Source organism: Lissotriton vulgaris, chromosome 6 (assembly GCF_964263255.1).
Source record: "Lissotriton vulgaris chromosome 6, aLisVul1.2, whole genome shotgun sequence".
NCBI classification, from domain to species: Eukaryota; Metazoa; Chordata; class Amphibia; order Caudata; family Salamandridae; genus Lissotriton; species Lissotriton vulgaris.
In genome coordinates, this window is record NC_141694.1 from 650,574,915 (window position 1) to 650,589,610 (window position 14,696).

At 45.1% G+C, this 14,696-nt stretch overlaps 1 protein-coding gene across 1 annotated transcript in view; it reads left to right on the forward strand.

Annotated features, from left to right (window-relative positions):
* Positions 1–14,696, forward strand: part of MDN1 (midasin AAA ATPase 1) — a 2,142,100-nt gene that overhangs the window by 2,071,276 nt on the left and 56,128 nt on the right. The window contains exons 98-99 of the mRNA XM_086926648.1: positions 9,051–9,124; positions 11,157–11,271. Coding sequence (XP_086782774.1) covers positions 9,051–9,124; positions 11,157–11,271 — 189 coding nt within the window. The remainder of the gene's footprint in view (positions 1–9,050; positions 9,125–11,156; positions 11,272–14,696) is intronic.

Genomic DNA, 14,696 nt, shown 5'->3' on the forward strand with positions numbered 1-14,696 from the left:
AAGGTTGGGGGGCAGTCCTGCAAGAACTACAGATCAACGGCAAATGGACGCCACAGGAATCCAAACTCCATATCAACATTCTGGAGCTAAGGGCAGTTTTCCTGGCGCTCCAATCGTTCCTCCCACGCATCCGAAACTCCCCAGTGCTCGTCAGGACAGACAACACCACGACGATGCACTACCTGAACAAACAGGGAGGGACGCGTTCTCTCTCTCTCTCTCTCTCTCGAATCTCAGAAAGTCTGGAACTGGCTCCTCCAACATGGCATAACACTCAAAGCCGAATACGTTCCGGGCAAAGACAATGTCCTAGCGGACGCTCTGAGCAGAGAACAGTCTCTATCCCACGAATGGGAGCTGGATGCGGGAGCGATGGACTACATCTTCGCGACGTGGGGAACACCACAGATAGACCTCTTTGCCACCAGGGAGAACGCCAAATGCCCAAGCTTCGCAAGCAGGCTTCCCCAACCAGGAACACTAGGGAATGCATTTTCCATAGCTTGGCGAAACGTGTTTGCTTACGCCTTTCCGCCATTCCCACTGATACCCAGGGTAATCAGGAAGATGAAATCGGAGCCCTGCACCCTGATCCTCATCGCCCCATCCTGGCCGAGGCAGCACTGGTACACGGAACTTCATCGCCTGTCTGTCCAACCACCTCTTCGCCTACACAGTCATCCGACCCTGCTCACAATGTCTCAAGGGCAGGTTCTCCACCCGAACCTGGGCCCTCTGAAATTATCAGCCTGGCTCCTGAATACCGCGAATTCAGCCACCTGAACATTCCGCAGGAGTGTAGAGATGTCCTGGCTAATGCTAGAGCTGACAGCACTAAAAAGACCTATTCTCTCAAATGGAAACGCTTCTGTGTCTGGTGTGCGAAAGAAGGCCTACACCCTTTCCATGTCACCCCAAAGCAACTGCTGCCATATCTACTACACCTGGCGCACTCATGACTTGCCCATGCGTCCATCAAGGTTCACCTGGCGGCAATTTCTAGGTTCACTAGAACTTCTGAGGGTCCTTCCCTGTGGGCGGACAGGCTCATCAAACAATTCCTGAAGGGCCTTTTCAGGTCCTTTCCTAGACCAAAACCTGTCCCTCCGTCATGGCAACTCAACGTGGTCCTTCACCAATTGATGAAGCATCCCTTCGAGCCTATCCACAAATCGGATATCAAATTCCTGTCGTGGAAGACAGCCCTCCTCCTGGCTCTAACCTCAGCCAGAAGGGTCGGTGAATTGCAAGCCCTCTCCATCCAAGACCCTTTCTTACAATTCAAAGAGGACAGAGTCATCCTGCGTACTAACCCACGATTCATACCCGAAGTCCCATCGGACTTCCATCTAAATGAGCCCGTGGTTCTCAAATCGTTCTTTCCGAACCCATCTACTTCGGCTAAGAGAACACTGCATTCTTTAGACCTTAAGAGATGCCTCAAATTCTATCTTAACAGAACAAGACAATTCAGGAAATCATCCCAACTCTTTGTCGCATTCAGCAGACCAAGGAAGGGCATGCCCTTAACAAAACAAAGTATATCAAGGTGGATCTCTTCAGCGATAACTCTCTGCCATGACAAGGCTGGGCGACCTTTGGACTCACGGGCCAAAGCCCATTCCACCAGAGCCATGTCCACGTCTGCGGCACTGTTTTCTGGAGTGCCACTCCTGGACATCTGTAGAGCGGCGTCCTGGAAGTCCCCGCATACCTTCACCAGGCACTACTGCTTGGATGCTGAGCTGACGAAAGACGCAGCAGTGGGCAGAGCAGTGCTTCGCCATCTATTCCAGTGAGGTGAGCCCTCCTACTTCCCACCATCCTGGACTGGTATGCACATTTCTTTATTACTAGATACTGCATGATATTGTATGCTGTTGGTTTACAGTCGCAAATGTTTCTTATCTGCAGACTTATGTATACTGTACCAACACAGAATGTGCATATTGTATTGCTTGCTACTCTGATTCAGGCATGTGAATCTATGAAAGACACCCAAATACTGGATAAGAAATGCGTTACTTACCTGTAACTGCAGTTATCCAGTATTAGTGTCTTTCATAGATTCACATGCACCCTCCCGCCTCCCCTGGAAGGACTCACCTCTCTCTAACAGGTTTACACCCAACCAACTTGGTGCGTACGAAAATCTGAGAGACTGAGGCTCCTCACAGGAAGGTTCTAGAGGGAGGTAGTAGCTGATTGGTTGTTCCTTTTACTTTGGTCCTTTTTACAAAAGGACACAGATACGCTACCAAGGTGGGACCCTGGAGCCTGCTCTGTTTGGTCCTTCCTACATAAGGACCTAGATAGGACACTAAGATGAGACCCTTAGGCCTATTCTTTTTATGTATGTCTTAGGACATTACTTTTTTATATACCGGAGGCTCCCGTCTCGACGACGGGGAATGATTCAGGCATGTGAATCTATGAAAGACACTAATGCTGGATAACTGCAGTTACAGGTAAGTAACGCATTTAATATATATATATATATATATATATATATAGATATATATATATATATATAGATATATTCACTGTCATGAGTGATGTCACTGACCATGTCATGAGTGATGTAATATGTGACGTCATCAGCAGTGCATTGCACGCGCAAGTTATAGTGAGTCCAACTAACTATAACGTGGGGATTTCAATGGTTTTATGTCACTAAAATTTCCAGCTAACTATAACTGGTGTGAAACCTATGGTTTTTTCAGTGAATTTATTAGGTTTTTTAAATGCAAATTCCTAACTATAACTGGTGTGAAACCTATGTTTTTTTTTAGTGAATTTCAAAAGTTTTTTTTAATGCTAATTCCTAACTATAAATCTCAGTTTATAAGTAAGACTGTTAGCGCACTAGTTGTTCTTTAGAATACTCTGGGACATTCTGTCATTGGGCTATATTTGGGCTACATCTGGCTAATAATTTGGTACATTTGTTTTTTTTGTCTCTGGTGGCCATCTTTGGGCTACATTGGGCTACATTTGGGCTCGAACATATATATAACCCAATGTAGCCCAATATATATTTTTTCAAAGTAAATTTTTGTTAAAACCACTTGAGCATATATCTTGAGACATAGCAAAGGCACATCGGGCTACCAGTCCCTACAATTTTTTCCCAATTTTTTTGTAATATATATATATATATATATATATATATATATATATATATATATATATTTTTTTTTTTTATTTTTTTTTTTTTTTTGCCTTGGTGCGCTCCCGGTGCGCGCCCCGGGGAGCGCACCGGAAAGCGTAATTATATGAAGCGCCCCGGTGCGCGCACCGGGTAGCGTCCTGTAAGCGCCATTATCGCGAACGACAACATGATCGTGACGTATCGCGTAGCCGCGTCTGCGTGAAACGCACGGTGTAAGCGCACCCGGAAGCACTCGTGCGAATACGATCGCGCATCGTAAACTTCCGACGCGCTTACGCTACGCGACCCGGAGCGCGCCCCAGGGCGCATAGGTTAAGCGCGTCGGGTCATGTGACCTGAAAATAAAACTTTTCATTGGTTCATAACAGTTTTGGTTTCATAATAATGAAGCCACTGGTCATGTGACCTGAAAATAACACTTTTCATTGGTTCAAAACATTTTATTTTTCCTTCTGATGAAAGACCCCACCTTTTTTCCTTCGTCTGACTTTGTTCTTTGACTGAGGAAGACCTGCTTGTACCTCTCTGTACCATTTTGCTCTTTATAATGGCTTTAGTAGCAGCAGCAGCTGGTGGATCTGCACCACCACCACCACAACAACCAAGAGGACCACCACAAGATTTCATTGGTGGTCAACAAGAGGATAAAGAGGAGGAGGAAGAAGGGAGGAGAACATTTCTCCAAGAACAAAATACCCCATACCAGCCCAGACAACACATTATTTGGGAGTTTTTTTTCAGTTCCACAGGGGAAGAAAAAGGTAAATGCAGCCAAGGTGACTTGCCTGATCTGTGACATGGAACTTTCTAGGGGGAACCCTAATAAAAAATATTCCTTTGGAAATCACACGATGATCCGCCACATGGCATCCTATAAACTATTCTGCTGAAGAGATGAGGGAACTGGCCAGTAACCCTCCCCAATCAACAAGAACCAGCTCAAAAAGGAAGCAACCCACTGCGTCTGCACCAGAGGAAAGTGAGACGATGCCGTGCATTCAGCCCCGATTTGCAGATTTCAGAATCACATGTAAATATTGTGGGAAGACCATCTCCTACGGAGAACAGAGCGTGAAGCTCATCGTCCTTGCTGGGGACAATCACAAATGCCCCAATCAACCCTAATTATTTATTTTCTTTTTTTTTCGCTCCAGTTGAGCCATTTTCAATTCCCTGTTTTTTCGTTTCTCCCCTTGAAAAATACAAAAACAATATAAAAGTGTTCTGAAAACCCAAAAAAAGTACAAAATGGTTCAAAAAACATTAAAAAAAATATAAAACAACAAAAAGAAGAAAAAAACAGTTCTTTTTAGAACTACCTCCAATTTCAAAAAAAGGCAAATTTTAAAAAAAACTCTATTATTCATTTTTCCCCATGATACGCTCCCCGGTCCGCTTCCGCATACCGGGCGCTCCCCCCGCGCAAATCAAAAAAAATAAATAAATTTTTTATAGCCCCCCACATCAAACCTAGGGGGTCAGGGGGGTCTATCCCTGCCCCCTTATGGTCATTTCCCCCTTTTTTGTTTTTCCACCTCTTGTGTCTCTATCCTACCGAGACACAAGATGGCGGCCGCTCCACACTGTTTCGAATGTTTACAGACACCCGAGAGCCAATAGGCTTTCTGTGCGCAAGTCGCGTGGCGCGCCCGGAGCGCGTACCGGGGCGCTGCCATAGATATATATTTCTTAACCTAAATTACTCAAAATCCACTGGAACACATATCTTGAGACATAGCAAAGGCACATCGGGCTACCAGTCCCTACAATTTTGCCAGGTTTGGTGGAAATCCATTCAGCCGTTCGGGCTAAAAGTGAGGTCGACCGCCCTACGGAAATTAACATGGGGAAAACACGTTTTGGGACTCCCCTTTTATCTCGGCCCCCGCTTGACGCATCCCCCCCAAACTTTCAGGGAAGGACGGGAGCTCGACGATGTCATTTTGAGGAAATTTTCAGGCAGATTCGTCAACCGGCGCCAAAGTTATTCCAAATAGAATTTTGAGATTTAACATTAAAAAAAATCCTAACTATAACTACCTACTGGCGACCGCCAGTAGGTAATATATATATAGTGTGTATTTTGGGCTGATTGCTAAGCCGTATATTGTTCCTACCGCAGATCTTGTGTTTTGGTCCTCTGATGCAGGATTTTTTCCCTAAGAGTGGTTCTCATGCTTTCTTTAAGATGTTTCCTACCCTAAGTGTGGTACTTGTAGCTATTGTATAGCTCTGTCCTACACTGGAGGGGCGGTCTCCCCTTGTGGGCTCCGCGCCTTGCCTGGCGTCGCTGTATACCGTTGATGCAGTTCTTTGTTCTTGTCATGGTCTGTCGTTTCACTGTCTGCTGCATCGTTGGAACAGTTTTGGCATGCCCTTTGCGGCGTTGTTCCGTGGTGTTCCACCCTTTCTGTCTGGCGTTTGGAGCCTGTCCTCTGTCTTGTGTTCCAGGGGGGATAGGATTTCATGGTATTTTCCTGGGTCCTGGTGGATGCCTTGTCCGTCCTTTGTTTTTTCTCCTCTTCTCTTCTGACTGGTTCCATTTCTTCGTGGACGGTTTATATCCGGAACGATCTCCCCATTGGGATTGGTCCCCTCTACATGTCCCCTGCTGGGGCCATGTGTTCCTTCCTACTGAGAGGTTCTCTCGCAGGCCCTCCTCCCATCTGGTTACGGCTAGGGTATCTATTATAAGTTAAGGAATCTGTAGCTAGTAGTCTCTATCAGATGTACGAATTACTTACCTTCGGTAACGATGTATCTGGTAGAGACGATTCTAACTGCAGATTCCTTCACGACCCGCCGTTCCTTCCGGTTTTGCAGGGACCTCCAGTTTGGTCTTCTGCACTCGCCTGCCCTCCAAGTGGTTTTGTTTTCTGCAAGTGTCCTGTTTCAATTCCTCCCTAGTGGGAGCTGCGTTTTGTTGGTTTGTTCCTCTCCTTCCTTTCTGGGGTCATTGGTTGATGGGCTCATGGGTACTTCTGCGTCCCTGCACCCTGGTCTTCCAGTGTGGGGCCTACTCATGCTCTTCTCCATTTCATTGCTTGACATTTGCAGTCCTCTGAGTTGGGGTCTCTTGGATGTGCCTCGGCCCTTGGCTTTTTGCAGGGGTTACGCCTCTCCTTGCTGATGTTGTCTTGGGGGATACATTGTGGTTACTCTTCTGTTTTGGTCTTGTTGTCCTTCACATTTTTATAGACTGAGGTTGCAGGCCTCTTCCTCTGCTGTGAAGTTTTTCACATGCTTTTCTGCCTCCTGGGAGGATGTTGTATTTTCTTGCAGGGTTGCTTCGCAGTGGTTGTGCTCTGCTTTCCCTTCTATGACTTTCGGTTTCATAGTGCCTGGCACTCTCCCGAATGGTGATGTTCCTCACCATTTGCTCTTTCATTTCTGTTTATCTGATTTTTTCGCACACTGTTCCTATATTCTCAGTTTTTGTTTGTGATGGCTCCGCGTTGCTGTGCGGCAATGTTCACCGAAGAAAACGGACGTTGGCGCGCCCGTAGTGGGGCTAATGTGACATTGCTGACGTCACACTCTAGGACGACGTCAGGGCGGAGTCATGTGGTACCGCTCCCGGGCACGCAGAGTTGCTGCGCCAAAGTAAATTTTCCGGATCCAGTCTCAAGCCTGGGGATAATTCTACGTCAAGGAATCTGCGGCTGGAATAGTCTCTACCAGATACATCGTTACTGAAGGTAAGTAACTCTTACATTGGGTCAGCACTCACTATGACATCACCCAGAGGAAGCAATGTTTAGTGACCTGTATCTCAGATGATCAGAGGCCAGATTTTCCGTTGGTGGGTGCACCCAAAGATCACCAAGGCTTCCCAGTTGCTACTAGGCTTTAGGGTTATGGACCAACAATGACTTTAAAAAGTGGAATCTCTGAGGCCCTAAGGGCTAGAGAAATGCTTGTAGTGGTTCTGGAGTCAGATTGGTTTATTTGAGTCAGCAGGACCAGGTCCCATGCTAAAGGCTGAAGTTTCATAACCTTCAGTCTGGAAAAAACCTCAAATAGGCTGCCCACGGGTATGGGGCAGGTTACATATGGTGCATTTGCACCCCGGATGACGCAGTGGAAGCATATGCATCTGCATTACCCGGGCCATGGCCTTTGTTTTGTTTTTTTCCATGCAGCTAGGTGGTAGGGATCTCATTTAGTTGCGAGTCCTCTCCATATAGTTTCTTGATTTACCTGGTCCTTGCATAGATCTTCCTGTGATCATGTCAGCTCCCTGTCCTCACATGGTAGTTGCGGCTTAAATCCACAGGTTCATGCAACACAATTCTTCCAGAATGCAGGCTTGACTGTGAAACTGCAGTCAACCCAAGGTTCTGTCTCTGGTGATGTCGAGACTGTTTGCAAGTTACTGGCTCAAGAAGTCCAGTATTTTTGCAATTTAATAATGCCAATAAAATTACTTGTTGCTTCACAAATAAATGTTTTCCAGTTAGGGTGAAGTGTATGTCTTCTATCTTTGTATCCTGTTTTTGCTGGGGAGGAATGGGGTTCCCTGAAGCAGACAGATTTTCCACTAAACAAATAAAAACCCTCCTACCCCCATTCTTCCTTTCTTACCCACCAGAGGCGGTCTTGTTATTTAGTTGGTGGTGCTAATCAGAGGTACAATGCTAATCAGACATACGTGAAGGTGCAATATCTGCCTGTGCGCAAAGGACAGTCCACCTGGAGACCAGCATCTTGTACACTCATGATCCAAAATGGGCACAACCATTTATTTTGCTACTGTGAAAAAACATACACAACACACACATGGCACAGAAACATAGGCAACGGACCCCAGTTATGAAAAAGTTAACAGACCTTTCAACAGGTAGAGAGACTCCCCAGAAAGAAGACTATCTCATTAAAGTAAACATTCTAGTTAGTTCTTTCTGCAATTGCATTCATGATACCCAGTGCAGTTGTATAATCATTTTGGTCATGAGCAGAACTAAAGTAATACCCAAATTGGATCTTGGTAGGTTTTAGATCTTCTTCCGAGGCAGAAATGCTTAATGAATCCTATTTTTGGAACAACTTTTTCATGCTTTTACACTGCCGTGTGATATTACTACGATTGGTCCTGTACTTTCCACTTCTTTATTTAAGCTTGGGGATTTTTTTTTTTAAGTTAGTATTCCTTTTTAAACAGCTTCGTTATCTTTTGGTTCTAATTAATAAGGTGGTAAACTTGCAAATATTTACATGTTAATTGATCAAACATAATGAAATACTTTTCAGATATGTGATGAGTAATTTAGGTTGCCAATTTCTCATTTATGGGTATTCATCTGGGTTTAACTATGTCCAAAATTTGCTTTTTCAGTCACTTGCAGCACTACCCTCACACTTATTACCGTGGCATTATTTATTTATTTATTTATTTATTTATTTAAGAAGAAGCCTAATAAAATATCATGGTATAACAAACGAGAATTGAAAGTTGCAGAAAGACTCGCTCTGTTTCAGTTGTGTAGTAATATTTCAAAACAAAATAAATTGTATGCATGCGTTAGGGTGAAAGAGCTGTGTAAGGAACATTTTCCTGTGAAGTCAATTGCCAGAACTGTACCTAATTAAATGGCAGTCCTCACTATCTCTTATTCATCTCTGTATCCAAAGAGGGTACTTATCTCTTCAAAGACACCAAACTCTTCATGGGACTCCCCCATTCAGCACACAGCTCCTTAATAGCTGTAAGATAAGGAAGTCTCAAGGGTCCCATCATTTAGTTGTACACCAATGGCTGTGTCTTTGTTGTGGAAGTGATGTTCAAGTGAACAATAAACTCATGTGCAGATGGTTGGCACTGAGTGAACAGAGCTCCTTAACTTTACATGTGAAGCAGTAACTCTTATTCCTTTTGCAGCTTGCCTTTGAATCCCTGGCTGTCATTGGTAATGCGCTCACCCTATTGGAAGTGGGACAGATTGCTGTGTGCAGGTGAGATATATATATATGTGGTATTGTAATATGTTATAGCATTTGTATAGAGCTTATCCCTCTGTGGGTCTCTGAAGGTCCTATTCATGCAGGGAGCATGCCACAACTTGGGGGGATGTGGTTGGTAGTGTGTTGTCTTTGCTTTAACCCTGTTTGAGAAGTCTTTCAATGTCATGCATGATAACCACTGGGGTGTGGTTATTGTGTTATTGCACTCACTGCTTAGTGGAATGATGGCTGAGTGGAAGATGATATCAAATATATTTTACAGGAACCGTATCGGGCCATACCAGGCACACAGTATTTCCAACCAAGTCATCTGTGTCACCATCTAATAATTTCATATGGAAAACAGCTTTAAGTTTGATAATGGCGCACATGTATGTAGGGTACGCTTTACCAAGCAGCACTTCATTTACAGGTTCAGAATACCTTAACCCCTGTCTACAGGGAACGGATGACGGTCCCTTTTGCACCCTTGTTTAAGGCTCCTCTGAACATATTTGTGGATCAATAGGACATAAGCAATGGATCGTTCTGTTCCATAGTTAGAGGATTTTGGTTCCTTGTAAGTCAACCCATAAATAAAGTGTTCCCACGTTTGTTCCAAGTACCCAATCCGTGAACTCGAATTTCAGAATAAATACATGCTGCCATTAGGCCCTATAAGAGAGAGTTACTGAATGGGAATGCTTTGTATGGCCTCAGCAGTGGCTGTGACTGTAAACCATTGCAGTTTATTCAGTCTAATCAGCCTGCTATCACTACTGCTACTACTAGCTGTTCAACATGAGCATCTAGTATCTTAGACCAGAACCAGGCAGGGAATCTGAGGGGTATACTATGCCTATGCATATGTTACGCATTACTGTTTGATGTCAATAACCTTTCGAGGGAGAGTATTAGTATTTAAGAAAATAAGTGTTGTAAGAGATGCACAGCAGAGCCGGTAGTGGTGCAAGATTGCAGAGGATACCTTTTATATTGCCTGGAAAACCGATTGCATACCATTATTTGCTTATGTGTACCCCCTTTGAACTGTTACACAGCTGTCACACAGCTGTCCCCTACGTCTTCTGACCCTGATGATAGTCTATCTCATTGTGATCACCTCAGTTTGTTGCATGAGTGAGCTTCAGGGTGTTAGTCCAGCCCTCCTACACCACCCTCTTTTCAGACAAATTGGGGCTAAGGACTAGAGCGAATGTGACTTTGTACCGAACGTTTTCACTACTTTTCATGTCCCAGTCCCTTACTCTTCCGATGCTATTTGTGCCCCTCACCCCCATCTTCTCATCCCCCCAAAAGAGAGGAGGAAACTCTACCTTGAGAACCAAGTGCGGAAAGAGTGCACTTAGCCTAGTTTACCTCTGTAGGATGGGCGCCTGGACATGAGAGGCAAACAACCCCTAATCCCCAAACTATTTTGCTTATTAAAGTTATTGTATCACACACACCTAAGGTGTGGTACCTCTTTGGTACACTTTGGCAACTACCTGGAGCATTGAATATCCTTCGAACAATTACGTGTAAGTCGACACTGGTAAGCAAAATGTTGCAAGTTAATTTCACAATATCCTCTCTTTCTTCCCCTCTTATGAAGTATACCATACTGTATTCATAGGCACTGTCAAATCCTAGGAGTGGACTTGTGAATTTATAACTCTAGCAGTTTACCAGGAACATGATTTTGAGTTTTTTCCTGTTCCAACTTATTGTAGCATTCAATGTACTGGAATAGAAAATTAAACAATGGATGTAAATTAAGAAATGTCCCTCAAATGCTCATGTTAACCTCTTTGCTGCTGATGACGAGCTCAGCTCGTCATCAGCTACGGCGCTTGTATGCTGATGACGAGCTGAGCTCGTCATGTAACGCAGCATTTTAAAAAATGCGGCACACAGCGGGAAAAGCCGCCGCAGCGATGCGGTTAAGTTCCAGTATCATAATGTTTCTATGTAGTTCCTGATCCCTTCAGGTTTTCGTATTAAAGAAAATCACATATCAACATACTTTTTCTTTTTTTCATAGTTTTGGCGAGTCAGTACAGTTGCTTCACCCTTTTCATGAGCAATTCAGTGACCACTCCGGCGCAAGGATCCTGAGGCTATGTAAATTCCAGCAGAAGAAAACCCGTATTGCGCAGGTATGTGTGGCAGCTTGTAATTGGGGCAGACAGAGAAAATGGATTCTACTGAATATTGGATGTACATTTTTTACTACAAATCCAATGTTGCTTTTCAGTAAGCGAACATGTATTGATTGCCTAGAACCATGTTGCAGTGAACAGTTGTGCATATTGCTTCATACTATTTTATACTTGATTTAAATTGGTATGGAAAAGATTACTACTTATATGAGCCCTCTTTTTGTTCACCATTCAAGTTATCGCAGTCTATTGGAACTGCACTAACTAGTAGGCTATAAGCCCCAAAGACACCCTTCAAAAAAGCCACATCGTTTGTCTCCTCACTGGACTTCTCTAGAAGTTCCTAAGGCCTCCTTCCCCTCACCATTTACAGCTGTATCATCATTTGTCAAATTATTGACTGAGCAGACAGAGAGGTAACTTAACTAGTAAAAGACAACAATTCCTGCTGAATCCTCATTCATAAATGTCTAGACTTCAAAGTGGACCAGAAACTGCTGTCAGTCCCAAAGTATCACAAGAGCCACAGAGGCTTCTGAGCCTGGACTGATAAATGCAGTTTGGTATGGTACTGTTAAAAGTGTTCAGATCTGTTTTTTGTCTCTCATATACTGCACAGTACCAATCTCCACCATTTTGCTCTCTGTTTCATTTTTTTGCAAGTTTGTGTATGCATGCACAGCGGCAATGGCAACTTTCCAAGAAGTAACTTGACCACAGTGTGTGCATAGGCACACCCGTGCCATGTAACAAATCAAGAAGATTAGCTGCAAACATATACATGCAGATTCTGTGACTCTGAGAGATGGTGTTCGTTTTTTGTCTAATACCGCAACCTTACTCACACTGGTCATTAGCAAGGTTCTAGTATCACGTGAAATGTGTTGTCCTTCCCTGCCACGTAGACACCAATCAAGTAAGTGTGTGTGTGTCTCTCTCTCTATCATGAAAACTGAAAAAAAAATTATATACCATACTAATAACTTGCACCACCAAGGATTTCCGACGTCCTCAGTGATGTGATATGTGAGGTCATAAGCAGAGCATTACAGTGGTGCAAGTTCTACTTAAGTCAGTTATGTATAACTAGGGAATTTCAGTATTTTTTAAGTGGTACTTTTTCAGTGTATTTCTAAGTTTTTCTTATTGCAATTTAACATCTCACGGTTTTCCTTACATCTAACTCCACTTTAATGTATTTTTTGGGGGGGTTCAGGTAATTAGTCTTTGTTTTTTAAAAAAAATGTTTAAATTAATATCTTATTCCGATATGTTTGCGCTCGACCCCCTACGGGAGGACAACCCCGCTGCCTGTTGTTTTGCAGCTAGGCTCTGCGGCCAAACTCCACACCAGTGCCCCATCGGCTACAAACCCCACCCCACATTGTCATTTCTTTTTTCTCTTTTGTTTTTGCGTTATGCAGGATGGCACTTGCCTTTTTGCCTAAAAGGCAGACTGGGTGCTTGATCACTTCAAGGAATCTTGAGCTACGACCAGATCCGTGGGCCTAACTGCTACTATCCGACCTCCTCAGTCTGCCTTTCGTTTGTTTTGTGGCTATGGAATTGGTGCCCAGCCACGTTGTGTCCAGCCCGGCAACAGACTTATGCAAGCAGTCCAGCCTCTGCGTGGCCACTGATGTGGGACCCAGCGTCCCCATGGGTTAGGGAGCCAGCTGGCAGACCAGCCCACCCTTTCCCCCTCTGCCTTTTCCTCTAAACCCTCCTATTCCGATGTTTCAGGACCATCATCGGCCAGTCAGAGGCAGGATTCGCCATCACCTCCTCTGCTGACAGTCCATCACGTCTGGCAAATGAGTCCTGCAGATAGTTCGAAGGAGCTACTCCTTCGAGTTCCAGACTGCCTGTTCCTCCATACCACACTCCCATGGCCATATGTGGGAGGATCATTTGCCTCTTCTCCGCAAGGAAGTTACGGCCCTCTTGGCCAAGGGCTAGAAGTAGGACGTGGTTGTTATCACTGCTTCTTTCTGGTGCCCAAAAAGACTAAGGCCTGCTTCCTAACCTAAACCTTTGGACCCTCAACTTTTTCCTTCGGAAGGAGAAGTTCAAAATGCTCACTTTGGCCAAGGTCCTTTCTGCCCTCGACCCAGGAGACTGGATGGTTGCTTGGACTTTCAGGATGCTTATTTCCTTATCCCCGTCCTGCTTGCCCACAGACATTACTTGCGGTTCACAGTGGCCCACAAGCACTTTCAGTTCACAGTGCCTTACAAGCACCCCTCTGGTGTTCACCAAGGTGATGGTGGTCACAGCTCATCTGCGCAGATCAGGGGTGCCAGTCTTCCCCTAACATGATAACTGGCTGTTAAAGGCGAGCTTGTCCCGGGCAGTCATATCTTACCTCCAGACAATGGCAAACCTCCTGCTTTCACTATTAACGTGCCAAAGTCACACGTTACTCCCTCTCATACGCTCCCTTTCATCGGAGTTGTTCTGGACACAGTTCAGTTTCTGGCTTATCCTCCCGAACGGCGAGTCCAGAATATTCACGATATAATACCGATGTTTCAGCCTCTATCTTTGATTTTGGTGGCACTTAACTCCGAGATTGATGGGCATCATGACCTCCTGCATCCTGCTAGTGATGCATGCCAGATAGCATATGTGGGCTCTGCAGTGGGACCTAAAGTTTGAATGGGCACAGCATCATGAAGAATTTCTCCAACATTGTCAGGATCGCAGAGAGAACTGTGAAGTGGTGGGTAACGAACCAAGATTGGGCCAGAGGCAGACCCCTCTCCCTTCGACAACCAGATCTCACAGTAGTGACAGATGACTCACTCCTGGGCTGAGGTGGCCATCTGAGAGAGGTGGAGATCAGAGGACTCTGGTCTCCAGTGGAATCTAGACTCCACATTAAACCTGCCTGAGCTCTGTGCGATCCAACTGGCTTTGAAAGCCTTTCTACCCTCCATCAAGGGAAGTCTAGTGCAGACAACACCACCGCCATGTAGTACAGCAACAAATAGGGCGAGTTGGAGTTGAGGACCCTTTGTCAAGAGGCCATGCGTCTCTGGACATTGCTGGAACAGCAGGGCATATCCCTGTTGATTCAACACCTGGCAGGTTCTCTGAACGCCATGGTGAACAAACTCCGCCGTCGATGCCTAGCGGATCACGAATGGCGTCTCCATCTAATGTGGCACCAGGCCTTTCAGAAGCTGTGAGAGCCTTGGTTAGAACTGAACGCTTAATGTCAGCAGTTGTGCGTGCTGTAGTTTCAAGGCGGCACTCACTCGGCGCTTTGTCTCGAGTAGCGCTCAGGCCTTCTGTATGCATTTCCGCCACTACCACTCCTGTCTAGTGCTCAAGATCAGGAGCCACCAGGCTCAAGTCATTCTTGTGGCTCCCGACTGGGCACGGGGAGTCTGGTCTCCTGAGCTTCGTCAGCTGAGCAT